Source organism: Aethina tumida, chromosome 3 (assembly GCF_024364675.1).
Source record: "Aethina tumida isolate Nest 87 chromosome 3, icAetTumi1.1, whole genome shotgun sequence".
In the NCBI taxonomy this organism is placed as follows: Eukaryota; Metazoa; Arthropoda; class Insecta; order Coleoptera; family Nitidulidae; genus Aethina; species Aethina tumida.
In genome coordinates, this window is record NC_065437.1 from 11,215,965 (window position 1) to 11,233,229 (window position 17,265).

Below are 17,265 nucleotides of genomic sequence, written 5' to 3' on the forward strand. Positions count from 1 at the left end.
AAACTTACATTTAAAATTCTCTCATATTTCTTTTGACCAGGCCCCAACTCAGCCTTGGCTAAATGAAGGTTGCCCAAAAGTGACCATGCATCTGGATGTTCAGTGTTGATTTTTACTGCCTCCTTAAACCAGTCAGATGCTTCATAAATATGACCCTTGTCGCGGGCCATACAACCCAACCGGAGGTAGCCATCAATGTAATTTGGATGGTCTTTAATGATATCCTTGTAAAGCTTCTCTGATTTATCAAACAAACAGAGTGCTTCATTCAGTCTTGCTAAATTGTAGGTTATTGTAACAGAAATGGAGTTATAATACTGTGTATCATGCTCAGCAGCCTCTGTCTGAGCCCTGAACAGTGCCTCCTCCAAATTCTTCTTAGCCTCCTCCAGATTACCTAAGCGATAATGCAACGAGCCCACGTTGTTCAATATTTCAGTGGGAATTTCGGCTTGTACGTCTTTTTTGAGAATTTGGATTGCCGTACCATAAGCATTTAGAGATCCCTGTATATCAGATTGCTCCAAAATTTGTGCTAATTCAATCCATGCTTCAATGTCGTCGGGAAACTGTTCCGTAACCTTTTTCAAATGATTTTTGGCGACGTCACGTTTTGACTGCGACGAAGAATTTGCATACAATGAACCCAAAATCTTCATTGTCTCATAATTTCCTGGTTGAGCCTTTAGTACTTTTTCAAAACACTGGGCAGCATTTTCGGTGTCTCCTCTAAAAATGTAAATTTGTCCAAGTCCAAAATGTGGTAGCACAAAAGCAGCTGGTGCAAACTGGGTGGCTTGGTAGTAGTACTGGAAAGCTTGGTTGAAATCTTCCTGTACATGGAAGGCCCTGGCTAGTTGATAACAACTTTCAGCTCTCATTGCTTCATTTTCTGTGTTGTGGAAAGCATGCAATGCTAAATGTTGCACTTTATTATAATCCTATAACAAATTGATATTAAAAAAAAATCACACATGACAATTAGTAAGTTGTGCATACCTTTTTGAAAAAGAAATGGTTGGCCAAGTGGTTAAGAACCATAGGATTCGAAGAATCAATGGTGTAAGCTTTGGACAACATCTGTACTCCTGTTCTGATTGTGTCAGGTTGTTGTAAATTGAGTTTTAAAATGGCTAAACCTACTAGGGCTCCTACACACTTTGGGTCAAGTTGCAAGGCTCTCTCAAAAGCTAATCTAGCTTTGTCTTGGTTATTCAATTTCATAAAACAATGTCCCATCCCCAGTCTAACAGCAGCAGGACAGTTAGGGTTAGTCCTAAGTGCTTTTTTGTAAAATGCCAAAGCACCCCTAAAGTCCTTCTTGTTGTAAGCAATACAAGCCTTTCCCAGAAGTGATGGAATGTTATTAGGAGACTGATTGAGGACAAAGTTAAACTGTGCATCAGCTTGTTCCATTTTATCACCTTCAAGAAGGCAGAAATATGCTCTGCCAAGCAAGTGATTTTGATCATACATGATAACTTTATCTGCGGTTGTGTATAAATCTGTAGCTTTAGAGAACAAGTCCTTTTTCTTATCTTTGTTTTTCTCACGATTTGCTTCCTGCACATAATGTGCAGCAAGCATGTCAAGTGCTCGCATCTGATCCTTCTCATAGTCACGGTAATCGACATTTGCGTCAACAGAAGCCTCAAGTATTTTGATGAAGTCACTGATTTTATTTTGTTTGTAGTACTCCAACTGTTCCAATAAACATACAAGAGTTATTTCATGGACTTAGCTTTTAATTGGGTGTACTTACCGCTAAGTTAACCCAAATAGAAAGATGGGTATTTTCTTGGCGCAAAATACCCAGCACTTCATCACCATCAGGAAGCTGATCGGAGTACAGCTCTATAACCTAAAAATCCACATATTTGTTAGTTTCTCGTCGGGGTTCCAATTAAATTACTTACCTCATCCGTATCACGGAGAGGGATTTCGATGGACGCTGCCATCACGAAGTTTTTTTAAAACTTCCAGCAACGAATTATAATTTATTATCACTTATATAAATATACAAACAATGCTACGAGGCAAAAACTCGAACGGAGCCACTGAAGGTCTGCATCGCCTGTATACTGAATATAGATGTCGCTCGAAATAACGTAAAATTACAGTTTCCTGTTAAATCTAATTTAATTTATATTTTTAAGTTTTAAATGTTTATTAAAATTTATATCTCATATAAGGTTTGTGAAGTTACATTAGAAGCCCATATCGGCTAGTATTTTATATATTCATAGCACAATGTGAAGGTAATGACTATTAAATTTACTTAATTCAGGATTGGGTAACTAAATTTAAATTTTAACCTTAAACTATTTGTATTATGTTTTATATTAATTTAGAAATAGATGGGAGTTAAAAAACTAAATTATAGCGCTTTGTTTAACATACATTATTTTTATATATTATTTATACACAGGGTGAATTTTGAAAACTTTTTTTTTTAATTATATTTATGGGCAAAATATCCCATTTTTTGTAATAAAACTAAAAATTACTGAATAATGTTTAGGCATGAAAATTGAAGAAATCATATTAGTAAATTTTAAATGGATGAATATATCATAAAAATATTTGCTGTGGAAAAAATAAAAATTATTTTTTTCTTATGAATTTATTTTAGATAAGGTAAGGAATAAGGTAGACCAGAAAATATTACTGTACACTACTACATAATATACTAACAATATAAATACTATACAAATCTAATTTGCTTTCACCAATCCGTCGTTCAATTTAATGCATTTTAATTTTTTTCATAAGCTCTGGCCACACTGTAAATAGACATCAATAGACATGTTTTGGCTTGAGTACAATGCTATTTATTTTTTATCTTTTCACGACTGAACGGGATAAATATCATTTTAATAACCATCAATCAAAATCACTTAAGGTGTGTGGACTATTAGACAGATTTGTCCTTATATAAAGGGTTTCAGAAGATTTGAACTCATGATGAAGGAAAGTTAAACACATAAATCACTTTGGAAATTAGTCGTTTGTGTGCTTGGTAGCCCATTGATTTTTAAAAGTGTTTTCAAATTGTTATCATTTAATTTTTTCTTTCTTTGACTGTACGTGTATGTGATGGTAGACTTTTAGATGTTGATTCAAGCAGTGTGTGACATATTCGTTTAATTTAAAGCTGCAATGGATTATTTTCTCAAGACGTCTGTCAATGAATTGACATTAATTGGATTTACACCAAATAATGCAAGGGATTCTCCTAAAATCAACACCTCTTGATCTAGAAAATGGGTGGAGAGTAAGCTGGATTTCTTCCTCCGTTTTTGTAGAAGGTGAATGAATTTCTTTTATTTTATAAAATTTCAGAAATAATTTTCTTACAGGCGTAATATTTTTGGTAAAATGTATTTATAACATTTTTTTCATAAGCTCTGTCCACACAGTAAATAGACATCAATAGACATGTTTTGGCTTCAGTTCAATGCTATTTATTTTTTAAGTTTTCACGACTGAACTGGATAAAATATCAGTTTAATAATCATTAATCATAATCACTTAAGGTGTGTGGACTATTAGACAGATTTGTCCTTATACAAAGGGTTTCAGAAGATTTGAACTCATGAAGGAAAGTTAAACACAATGAGTTTTAAAAGTGTTTTCAAATTGTTATCATTTAATTTTTCCTTTCTTTGACTGTACGTGTATGTGATGGTAGACTTTTAGATGTTGATTCAAGCAGTGTGTGACATATTCGATTAATTTAAAGCTGCAATGGATTTTCTCAAGACGTCTGTCAATGAATTGACATTAATTGGATTTACACCAAGTAATGCAAGAGATTCCCCTAAAATAATTCAACTTCTCTTGATTTAGAAATTGGGTGGAGAGTAAGCTGAATTTCTTCCTCCGTTTTTATAGAAGGTGAATGAATTTCTTTTATTATTTTATAAAATTTCAGAAATGATTTTTATTACAGGCGTAATAATATACTTTAGTAAAATTATTAAATATGGACATATCTTTACTTAGGATACCTATACCATATAAGTTGTCTAGAGATTTGCTTTGTTCATTCTTGTCAAATACTCAATGAGACAGACATTATATGACTAAATGTATTCAAATAATTTCTATAAATTCATTTAATCCAACTATTTTTGAATATTCTAAGATGTTTCTAAGTTTTAAAATTATGTTTTTTGTATTTATTTTCTATCACGTCATATTATTATACATCTAGTGATCATAATGGATGGAATAATTAGTATTTTGATGAATTCTCAGAAGCGACTTAAATTTGACTATAGACCCCGTTTAGTGGCTAAATCATTGACGGTAAATAAATTAAAATATGGTTACAAATTCGTCGAAGCTGTTTCCATATACAGCACAACTTTGTGCTTCCTTAAGCTTCACAAATTTATAGCTATTTTATTTACCGTGTCATATTTTCCCACCCAAAACCCAATATTCAATATCCCAAATGAAAACAGCGATGTTGTTCGGCGGTGTCGTTGTTCGAAGAGACCACCCATCTGCGTTTTACGGGCAGTGTGGCCATTCAGCAAACCGTACCCCTCTGAACTTGATATTTTTGTGAGACACGTTCGGCACCTTTGGACTCGGCACGGTTCGGTTTCTGAATCGGAACGGAACTGCTTGGACCCACATGTTTATAATACATTAGCAGCGAAGTAAACAAGATTTTGTCTGTTTCTTATAGCGTTACACAAACTTGAATATATGGAACTCGATGCGAATCTTCAACATTGTTGTTGATATATAATTTAACGAATTGTTTGAATTGTTCTTAATAAAAACTATGTTTTAAGAAAGTAAAAACCATAAAACATTCGTTAATTTATACATAAATTATCTATTATACGTTACTAAAGATTAATTTACTTCAATCATAAAATGGTATATAAAGATTGAAATTATATTTTTATTCTTGAGTAAAATTTAAGTACATTATAATAATTATTGTTTATTACTAACAATATTAATTAAAAGTAAAGTAAAACACAATAATATTACTATGTACAGTCGGCTGCAGAATGACATTACCACTTTCCAAACAAAATCCTTTGCGACCCTCTCTCGTTAAGCCTCGCCCAGAACCCTAAAAAAATGTAGGCCGTAAAACCCAGATATACGTAACAAAGGGTTAATTGCGGATCAAAAAATTTACTCCTGTCGATTATATAATAAGTATTTCATATTTTTGGAAACACTTCTTGAGAAAATTAGAGATTGACTAAATTAAAGAAACTTAGTTTTTGTAAATTATTATCACAGTTAGTCATAAATTAAATATAATAGCCCTATTTATAAAAACTAATAAAAATGTATAAAATTAGAAAAAAAATTCTTTATTTTTCTCTCATCTGTTTGAACTAAAATTAATCCTATTGACATAAACTAAGATATTTATGATTTTATTAATATATAGCAGAGGTGGCCAACCTGAGGCTCTTTGAAGGAATATTTGTGGCTCTCGATAAATGTACCCCTTTTCCCTTTTCATTCCAGAATTATCAAGAGAAGTAAAATAAATGGTCAATTTTTAATATTTAAATTCAATACACATATTTTGTACTTTTCAATAAGTATAATTTTTGTGAACAAATTTTTTTAATACATTGGGGTGGAGCTGGCCACCCCTGATATACAACATTACTTTTCCGTTAAACTATTTGAAAATATCAGTGTAATATATTATGTAACTTGTATAAAATATGTTGTGTATTTCGCTTGTTTGAGAATTCATTAACTAAATGCTTTTTAGTATTTATTATAGATGTGTTAAAAAATAGTCATACTTTTTAGTTGTAAGCAATTGGGATAATAAATTATTATGTGATCATTGGTCACGATTTCACTTTAAGCATATATCGTGTATTAATTAAAAACCGCTTATTCAGTGAACGACTAAAGATCTACACAAATGTATCATAGTCTAGAATTTTCTTTAACACGAGCTTCATCACAAATCAGAGCAATTACAATACTATATATATATATATATATATATATATATATACATACATATATATATATATATATATATATATATATATATATATATATATATATATATATATATATTGTAATTGCTCTTCATTGTCAAATTGCTAAATTGTAGTAAAAGTCTGTTAGTGTAACGATATATACTACTTTGATTATAATAAACAATCAATTTTTTTAGTAAAAATTTATTTATTTAATTTTAAGCAGTAAAATAACATTTATTTAATAAAATTTTTAGTTTTCAGCAGCTAACTGTAAAAAATATCTAAAACTTTAAGGTAATTAAGGTACCTTAATATTAGGATTAAAACTAAGTCTTACATGATATTTAATTTAATAATAAAACTATCTTAGACCTAAATAACACAACAAATGTAAAATTAAATATTTATTATAAGTTTGTACACAAATGTAGTATTCGGAATATTTATATTACAAATACATCAAACAAAGTGCAAATACTGTTAAATTATTGGACAAATATGATAGTTAAGACTGCCAGAAGTTAAATTTGGATGTTCGATCAGTTTCGAGATACACGTATATGAACAAAATTTAATTGTTTCTTGTTTTTCAAAATATTCTCCATGAAGACTGACACAATTTTTTTTATGTGAACCAATTTTCAAAGCACTTTGCCATCTTATCCCAACATAGTACTTTCAAAACAAGTGTTTAAAAACTTACTAAATTAAGGACTATACGGAGAATATTCCATCAGCAAAAAATAAAATATTATAAATATTATAATTGTATCGTTATGTATTCCATTTCCACTATAATAAAAGTAAATTATTTCAAGTTATAAAATGTCAGTTATTTCAAGTTATTAAAAAAGTCAAATAATTATATTTAATTATATTGTATGGTTCAAATTAATTTAAAGTTTTCGTTTAATATTTAAATTAAATACAACATTTATTTTTAATCAACATACTTTTTTAATATTAACATTTGTAATCAGTTCAATTAGACAAATTTAATAATTCAGTAAATAATTTGAAGTTCTTCAAATATAAAAGAAAATTTCTCTTTTGGTTTTCATTAATCTGAACTAAATTGTTATTATGATTATTATTGAACGAGTCGTGCTGTGTAATTAATAAAATCTATACCAAATTTATTCTAAAAAGTACCAATGTTTAAGATTTATCAGTAATTTTATAATTGAATATTATTTTCCACACTTTAGATATAAAATAAATGTTTGTCCTTTTTTATAGTCCTAAAACCGAATAATATGATATCTGCAATAATGTTCCTACTATATAATTATTTTTAATAGTTATATTAAATATACATTTGTATTAAATAATTTAGAATTTAATGAACAATTTGTACGGTGAACAATATTAATATTAACAAAACGAGTAGTTAATTAACACATTTGTGTTTGAAATCAAAATCATAGTATTTCTCTCAGAATTATTTTATTGTATAAGTTTATTTTAATAATTATATAATATATTTTTACAATTAAATTAACCATAAATAAATATTGATTGTTTATTACATTATTATCATTGTTTATTTTATAATTGTAGTTATATTATTAATTTCATAATTATATTGAAACAAAAATGTACTATATTCACACCGACTTCAAAATTTTATTCTAATAATGCAAGATCGTCAATTAATGCCGACCGCAAATCTTATTAAAAACGCTTTGCAGGTAAATATAAAATTGGAAAAAACTAATACTAAAAACGGCATGCGTATCCACGGCAGTCGCGTTTCGATTCGGAAACCGAACATGATGAACGAAAACGAGCACTCCAAAATCGTCTTAGACCCGAGAAACCCGGTTTGCTGAATGGCCACACTGTTTACGGGTTCAGTCCGACCTTGCCACTTTTTTGTTTATGTCGCTCGACCGTCAGATTCGACCTCTCGATTTGCTTATTAAGTCGCCGGGGTTGATGTTTTTAAGGGATGCGTTCCGTACACGACGAAGCGAATATAATTCGAGAGGGGGTGAACGCGACGCTCCACAATAGAGGGTGAGCGTCCCCGTTCGTAGCGGTGGCGGCAGTGCGCGTCTAACACGCGACTTCTAAACTACGAACTGGTCGCGTTTCGCAAGCGGCGTCGAAGCCACAAATTTTTGGCGGCGGACTTCGCGCTACCGACTTTTTCTTTGATGAGGTTTTAATTGAGCTAGACACTTTTTCTGGTTGTTTGGTGATGGTTTTATGAGTTGGTGATTGTGATCATTTGTTGACAGTTGTTTTGGACAATTTTTTTTGTTTTATTTTCTTGAGCGTCTGTCATGGATATGATCACAGGTATGTTCTATTTATCTCACTGAACTATTCGTTAAGTAAGAGAAGTATTTAAGTATATTAATGTATTTTTTATTTTAATTGCATTATTATTTTTTAAATTTAAACCTACTGTTAAATATAGTACTCAACAGTACTGGAAACATTTAAATAAATTATGGAATATTTATTTAAACGGCTTTCAATAATTATAACTATGTTTTTTTGGTTGTTACATTTTATAAATACTGACTCACAGGAAGGAAGCAGTAAAAATGCGTGCAAGTGAATCCACGTGAAACAATTAGCCATTGTTAAAATGTCCAGATTAGTACGTAACTAACACATTTAATTAATAGCTGTAATTAACTATAATTTTTGAAATTAACTATAAATATTCAAACTATTTCAAAAGTAAGGTAGACTATTTAATGGTGCGATTTTTGGGTTCATTTTAACAAAAAACTTATATATGACCCAAAGGGTCAAAATTTTTTTAATACCCATAATACCACCATAGATATCTTAATGAAATTATTAAAGAAAAGGATAATGCCACTGCTTTTCCTCGTAATAAAAATTATTTTGTTACTTTACTTGAATTAATGTGAGAATTTATACATTTTTGCTGTTTTGAAGATATTTGGTTAGAGAGATAGAAAGACATATTTTATTACAAATTTAAAATTTTTAAAACATACGTTTATATGAAATTTTTTTCTTAAAATGATGCAAAGAATAGTAGTCTCCTTAAATATTTTAATTTACTTTTAAAATATTGGTATATACGGGATGGTTCACTTTATTAATTAAAAATTTATGGAGAACCAATAGAGATATTGATTTGAAAGGTTTTAGCAATTATAACTAATTTTCTTTATTATTTATTTTGGATAAAATTTAATTTCGGTTTCACCGGAAGTAGCATGAACTTTATTATATTAAATTTTTTTCTGAACACCCTATATATTTTTCGATTTTTAAATTCTACATGTAATTGCATATAAAATGGCTAATTAATGTGTTATACTTAAATCTAATGGTTCTTGGGTTATTAATTTTTTTCAGAAATTTTGACAGATTGATGGTCGTAACTAAAATGTCTGTAAAGTCACCAGTTTTGATGCTGGACAGTTCATTTTTGGTATACACGTTAATTAAGAACTATATTAGAAGAAGCCATTATTAGTACTTCCAATTTTTATACAGAGTGTTCGTTATTTACATTTAATTTTGTGCATCTTAAAACATCAATAATTAATGTGTTTGTTTCAATAAAAACACCATGTGTTTTAGCATAATTACAATAAATATTAAAAAACTTTTTGATTAGTAAATGCATTCTCTATAAATGAAATACATATTAACATAGATTTTAGGAAAAATGGATAAACTAGTATTAGTATATGGAGGACAAATATACTTATTTTAACAATTTTCGTAAAATATTTATTTAATATGTAGAGAATATTTACACCAATCGAAAGGTTTTTTAATATTTAATTTAATTATGCCAAAACAAACTTGGTTTTCTATTGAAAATAAAAAAATTGTTGAGAGGAACAAAATTAGATATTAGGAGTACTAACAATGACTGACTCATTTAGAAATGTCCTTGATAAATGTTTTTATCAAAAATGAAATAGTCAGTATTAAAATTGGGTGCCCCACGGGCATTTTAGTTGAACTATCAACCTGTCATAATTTTTGGGAAAAACAGGACAACACAAAAACTATTGGGATTATGTGTAGGACATGATATAATCTTTTTGTTTGTAATTACATATAGAATTTAAAAAAATAAAAAATAATAATAATTTTAAATATAAACACTATTGTCCGAATTTATTTCAATAATTTTACACATTTTAAAAATTTAAAAAATAATCTGTTACAAAAAAATGGGATTAATTCTTTAAAATTTATTATGTTTCTTAGACTTTTTAGAAGAATTCTTAAAAGAAAAAATTTTAAAAATTAACATAAGCTTTTTATTAACAATATTTTTGTAAGTATATTTATAATCAAGTTAAAATAATTTACAAATTTCTTGACAAATATATATTTTTTTTTAAAGAAACAGATATTAAAAAGAATTTAATTAATTTAAAATCAATTTACCTCTTTTTTCTTGATATTCTAATTGGACTATGTTACAAGGAGTTTCCAGTTTATTTTAAAAATAAATATACAAATTAATTAAATTTATTTTACATTTATTACAAGTTTTTGATTAATGCGTCTTTAATAAATTTATGCCAACTTTTAAAAATCATACTTTTAGGCTTCTTTTCTCAAAATATTTGGTATTTAATCAAGAATGAAAAATTTAGTTTTTTTTTCATTTTCTCTTTTCCTTTATTTTTGAAAATCCGAAATTTCTGGTTACTTACTTTTTAACTAATTCAAATTTTGCATTAAATTTATAAAATGTGTGGAATAATAAGAAATTTTGATACACTTTTGCGGCAAGTCAATCAAATATTCATTCATTAATGTCAAAAAATAGAAAAAAATTTAATATTTTATTAGCGAAATTAAACAATTAAATGTTCCAATAAAAGTAACGAAGTTAATGTCCCCGACGAAACAGGAAATGAAATTTTATACATAATATACTATAAAAATAATTCAAGATAAGTTATAATTTCGATAAAAATTTAAAATCAATATTTTTTTCCGTTCCCCATAAATTCCTGATAAATAAGTTAAATAAATAACCTTGTGTATTTTTCATCTCCATTATAATAAAAAATTGTAATGACTAAATGATGTAAATGTTAAATAATAATATACATAACATTTGTATATATTTTATATGTATTTATGTTTCTAATAAACTATAGATGGCATTTAAGTATCTTCTTACTCTGACATTGTGGCAGTCAAAAAAAAAAATATATAATTTCAAATGTATATCTATACCAATTTATCATCATGGGAAAATATAGTCTAATTATTGTAATGGCGAGTAAGGTACATTACATTACAATAGGTTGTTCATATTTTTATTTGATCGAAAAACTGTATAAATGTAGAAAAGATAATAAAAATATACTCATTTTCATATTGGATTCAATAATGTCTGTCTATAAAGAATGCTTTAAATATCGACACGACCATTTTGGTGGAAGGAATACAAAGCCAACCAGCAAATGAAACGTAATTCTATCCTGGTCGTCGAATTAAAATAAAATTCCAAACCGTCCGGAACAATGGAAATCTTTAATTCTGCTAAAAGCTTCATTGCCATAAAAGTTCGATTATATCCGGATCTTCACCGTAACAGACAGCCACCTGTACAAAACTCCCGAACTATTCGTAAATTAAAGCCATTAATTTAATAGGGCCCGCCGAATTGGCGAACAAAAAGGACCGACGATTAAATAAGAATAGGCAAAGTTTGTTCTGGTATATTAGATTCGGTGTAACCGTGTCGCCGTGCATTCGCCGATAGGAAGCGCAAACAAACCGGGCCTGGGGAAAGTACGGAAACGCAAACGGAAATACCGTGCATGCAAGGGGAACGTTATGAATTTCGGTAAGTAATAAATAAAACAAACAAATCTGGCTGGCCCAATAAAAATAAACTTATTGACCTCACTTTCAAGTTTAAAAACTACTAGCAACAAAGTCCATCAGCTAGTTAATTTATTGGCAAGTTAATGAAAACATTGTCCCGCAAATACAAATTCCGTCAGTCCGGTGCTGAGTCGCCTTTCACCCTTTTTCCCCCCTTCCTTCGCGTGCTACTTTAAGTAAATTGCGACCGTTTTTCTCCGTAAACGGTCCGCTTTCCTTTCGAACCGCGGAACACGGATGCAAATACAAACAGACCCCAAACACAACGAGTGTATTTACCAAACACGTTCAAGCAGCACATTAATCGAAAATTACATGAAACTGGGGGGCGCGCTTAAAGGATGTGTTTGGCTTGGGAGTTAGCAGCAAGTGAACACCACAAAGTAGACGGTCGGAACGACCGCTTGTCTCTAACACGTTGATTTTGTCGGTTTCGCATCCGTAACGACGTTATTTTATCGAGATGTATGAATTCTTAGACGGATTTCGTGTTGCGTTCGTTTCCACTTAATTAAGACTTTTACGAAGTTGTTTTAGTCCTGTTGCCTGAAGAGCCGGTTTAAAACCAGCTGTCGGGAAAATGAAGTACGCAATATTACGGCCAAATTTAATATTAAGTTATTAAATTTACCACGTTTAATATTTAGGGAAAAATACTGGAGAGTTGAAGTAATGTTGTGACATACAAATTGACAAGTTGAAGTGTGCCTGAAAATTTTGTTACGTGCTCACTTAATTCCTTTAATGAATAGAATCGTCGTAGAACACATGAAAAATAAAAAAACATAGGTGGTAACAATTTATAAAAAAATCATACAACTAGAACAATTTTTTTAAAATATAATATTTTAAGAGACACAGAAGAAATGATAAAAACTTGTAACCAATCTTTGATGACGATTTTGCAATGTGAATCTACTGTAAACAGTTCAACATGTTTGTCAAATGTAAAAATTATACTAAAAGAGTTCTTTCTTTTGGTATGGAAATTATTGACTTCGGTTCATCCAGACTGAAGTTATCGAGTTTTATCCTTTTCATTATTGACCATCATTTTATTTTTAGAGAATCAGTACAAAGAGTAAAATAAAAAATATGGTTAATACTCTCCAGCTAATTAATCAGATCTCTTAAATGTACCTTTAACCCCATTCCATTCCACATTTCAAGGCTGTCATTCTCTACACCATCTCAATTTCTGAAGAGGGTTTTGTTATTTGATGCTTCTTTTAAACAGTTACAACACGATTATGGATTATGGAAGACACACCAAAAAGAGTTCTTTCTTTTGATATGGAAATTATTGATTTCGGTTCATCCAAACTGAAGTTATCGAGCTTTATCCTTTTCTATGTTGACCACCATTTTATTTTAAGAACAGTACAAAGGATAAAATAGAAAAATATGGTAAATATTCTTCTCATTCCATTTTACTTCACAAATCTGTTCTTTTCTGCAGTACTTCAGTCTTTGACAACGATGTTGTAATTTGAGCTTGTAATTTATTGCCTTTGATTTATTCAAACTGAAGTTATCGAGTACTGTCTCTTCAATAGTTTTATCGCCATTTTACTTTAAGAAGGGATACAGTAGTATCAACAATTTTTTAAAAAATTGGCTCTATTTGGACACTAGGAACACAACTGTTAACTTATAGAAATTTAAGTAATGTAAATTAATAATTTTTAATTTAAATATTCATATACTTTACAGAAACTTTGAAGATTGCAATAAGAAGTAAACTTAGAGGCTAATTTATTATTTTAATCCTGCCTTTGGCTATTTGCACTTCGTTTAATATTCTAATTTTTGCTCTCAGTACTATAAAATTCCTCTTTCTGTTCCTAAAATCAACCACCTTATCGAAATAATCGAGTCATATTGTATTCTAAATGCCATTAACTCGACATCCCATCGTTAAGAGGATATACGTGTACACCATCTGTGCATATTCGAACGTTTTGTTCTACAGGGGTGTAAAATCATTATAATAAATGTCAAAAGGCCACCCTCTCGGCAAGGTGCGACTCGCAAATGTCCTTTCACTTTTCATAACCTTTCGCATTTCGACCTGAAATATTTCCTGATAATTGTCGGGCCCAGATTTAAAATCGATTCGGCGAAAGCAATTAAGGCGAGCAGTATTTTTATGGGACCTGCAAATGGGCTATAAATTGTTGTTCTTTTTTATTAGCTAAATACCGTACCCCCGGCGATACCGCCGTTTCCAGTTGATTTTACGGAGGTCGATAAATCGTTAAATTAAATGTGCGGGGAACATTAATAATAAAATGAATATTCAATTTTTTCAAATGATTTGATGTATTTCTGATTCGGTTTCATTTCTGTTCATAACTGCAATTATACAATTTCAGTCATTAATTATTAAATTTTGTATGGTAACTGAAGGGCTTGAAAATTCGAATGAAATAATTATGTATAATATTATATTTACATTACATAATTACATGTGTATTTCACAATGTATTTTACAATGATGATTGCAAAAATGTATATTTCATTAATTAAACAGTTTCCCCCATTGTGTGTGCAATAATTAAAATAAATACAGCAATTTAACATTGAATAATGGTAAATTTATCCAAAAACTTAATGGATTTTAAAAAAGCACACCATAATCTTATTCAATATTGCGGACACAGTGGAGAAAGAAAGATCTTTTTAAAAGACATCTTGATAAAATGGGTCGTTGCATCCCCATCCATTCGAGGCTTTCCTTATCGTCCTTTGCTTGCGATTAATATTAATACTTCTCAGTCGGATTCTGTCCTGACAAATGGCCCGCTTTTCTTGCAATAATACTAATTGCAGGGTGGACAAACTCCTAAGGAAACAGAGACGGTTTAAATATCATTTAATTTTACACAACTAGTAGGAGTACCTAATTATTGCTGTCGAAATAAGTTACAGCTTAAAGTGAAACTTCTACAAACTCTTAGTCCTTTGACAAAGATGTATTTATAGGTCACTCAATACTAGAATAAGCTTTCTGCAACACATACTGAATATGAAACGATGAGTGACTCCAATGTAAGTACCTTTCAGTTTCAATTCACAATAATCTATAATTCAAATAAAATTGTGCAGCACAAAATGGAAGATGTAAATGAGTTGAATTGCTTTTCGATTAGCTTAATCGACTACAGATTATTTTATAATTAATAGCAACCACCTATTTTCTTGTGCACCATTTTAATTAACTCCAGTGTAATTATAAAAATCGATTTAATCTCTTTAATAACTCCAATTTCCTCCCGATTACTGAAAGATTGGAACTAAAGGAACAAACTGAAGTATTTAAAGGCATTATTAAATTCCTTCGGAATAAATCATTCTAGATATTGAAAGTTTCATCGACTTCCGATAATTTCCTCCTTTGAACAATGTACACGTTATAAATGTCTTCCCGTTTCAAGTGCATGGGTTAGAAATAATATTTATCCGTCAAGTAGTTCAAACAGAGAAATTAATTAACACGAAGCTCCTGCTTGCCTAAAGCCGTTCCGTAAGCCCGTTAAAAACTCCACGGGGAACGTCTTAATAGTGATTAAGGTCTCCGGAACAGTAAAAATGATCCCATAATGGGCGTAACTGATTAAACGACTGCAGCTGTACTCGAAATAAAACTGCAAGCGACAGACAAGCCGAATTGCCGCTGAAAGAATGTCCCGTCGGTAACAACTTGTGTAGACGGCGGATAATTCCTCTCGTAATCCAATCGGTTTCGTCCCCAAATATACGTGGTGAATCATGCGGAAGAATTTTGTTGTATGGATGGTGTTTGAAAGGATGAGTGGTTATAAGTTATTTTGATTTGTTGGTAGGAGGGTGAGTCCTTTGATATGAACATGATTGACCGTAAAATAAATCATAACGTACGAAACGAATCAACCAAAAAACTACTTATTTATATTTATGCCGTTATTATAATAAGGCCAGGGTTGAATTTTGAACTTTTGCTGTTGTTTTATTTAATATACAAACCTTGTTAAAATAAATGGGGGTACGTACACAACAAATAACAACCCCAAGAAGCATGCTTGTTGCAGTTATGTATGTATAAAGGATTTTTCTTTGTGTTCAAACGTAGGTCTTGCTGTACTGTATGAGGCCATTGTCTCAATTAATTAGTGGTCCATTAGTTTCATTTTCTTGTGTGGGTGTCATTCTCAAATTTACCACGGCAAAGTTGGATTTAATTCCCAAGTCGTACAACAGCAATTTCTTGTAAGCGCTCCGGCTTGATTTTCTTGTAAACGGGCGTCGGAAAGTTTTGCAAGTAAAATATAATACGTTCATTATGGTGAATTAAACACGCAACTTTGACGCACGCGAAACAGCCCTTAAACTGACGATAATGAACTTGAAACCGCGTAACATAATAAACCTTGTTTGGAACAAATTCCGAGACTTTGTTGTTGGAATGGACATATCAACGAAGAAAATTCCATGTATTAAGTTGTTCAAATAAGAAGTATTATTAAAATGGTGATAATAGTTTTATTTCCACTTTCCTGTCGATTATTCCTCAATAATAAATCCCAACGTCGCTCCTGAACCACTTATCTGTGAGTTTATGTTGTTGATCGAACACTTAACAAGACTCGGCAACAAATTTACTGGAAAAACAATTTAAATTCTGCACATTAAATATTTTCGATCAGAAAACTCTTCAAAGTGTAAATATGCTTTCATAAAACGTTTAATATTTGTAATTTGTTCTCCCTGTGATCTCTAAAATTGAATATTTACAATCCAATTCTGTATTTGATATATTTTTTGTTTGTTTTATTCTAATTTTGCCTTAATTGTACTTTAAATAGTTTTTAACAAGTAACAAAAAGTTTGTGTCATTTTTCTTAAGTTAGGTTATATATCACTGCCACATTTTTGAAACACTTCCGGGTTCATTCACACGTTCAAATAGTTAGCTTTTTTTCAGGATCCAATATACCGGAAAAAACAATTTTAAAGTTGGATATTAAACATTTTTCCATCAGGAAATATATTAAACGAGGCTCTACTGGGTGAAGTCTACTCTATCAAACTTTACGTTGCCATTTCATGTGATGTCATACGTTATTGATATCAAAATCCATGTAAAACAAATAATCAAAAGACGATTTTCAAATGAATTATGTTTTTAAAAACTGGTATAACAATGAATATACAGTGAGTTTGACTGTCTTCTCGATTAAAAAGTATTTTTCTTCTCTATTCAGTGCTATTTTGATGGCTAAAATCTGGTGAGTAATATAGTAATTATGTAGTAATTAGTTATTATGTGTATTTCAGTTGTCATATTCAGAGTTGTCATATTAATTTAGATACATAAAAAAACTATGTTTATTACAAAGTAACTTTATACTCCCACAAAAATATGGTTAGAAGT

At 30.0% G+C, this 17,265-nt stretch overlaps 2 protein-coding genes across 3 annotated transcripts in view; one reads left to right on the forward strand and one right to left on the reverse strand.

Moving 5' to 3' along the window:
- LOC109600372 (RNA polymerase-associated protein CTR9 homolog) overlaps positions 1 to 17,265 on the reverse strand; it is a 357,258-nt gene that overhangs the window by 2,018 nt on the left and 337,975 nt on the right. The window contains exons 2-5 of one of the 2 annotated variants that reach the window (XM_049964330.1): positions 1,917 to 1,961; positions 1,763 to 1,861; positions 1,000 to 1,701; positions 9 to 941 (exon numbers count right to left, since the gene is read on the reverse strand). In XM_049964330.1, coding sequence (XP_049820287.1) covers positions 9 to 941; positions 1,000 to 1,701; positions 1,763 to 1,861; positions 1,917 to 1,958 — 1,776 coding nt within the window. In that variant the 5' untranslated portion in view covers positions 1,959 to 1,961. Of the gene's footprint in view, positions 1 to 8; positions 942 to 999; positions 1,702 to 1,762; positions 1,862 to 1,916; positions 2,049 to 17,265 lie in introns of those variants that run through there. The other variant, XM_020016518.2, reaches the window with a different exon arrangement.
- Positions 8,053 to 17,265, forward strand: part of LOC109604187 (uncharacterized) — a 132,190-nt gene continuing 122,977 nt past the window's right edge. The window contains exon 1 of the mRNA XM_049964332.1: positions 8,053 to 8,294. The gene's annotated coding sequence lies outside the window, so the exon portion shown is untranslated. The remainder of the gene's footprint in view (positions 8,295 to 17,265) is intronic.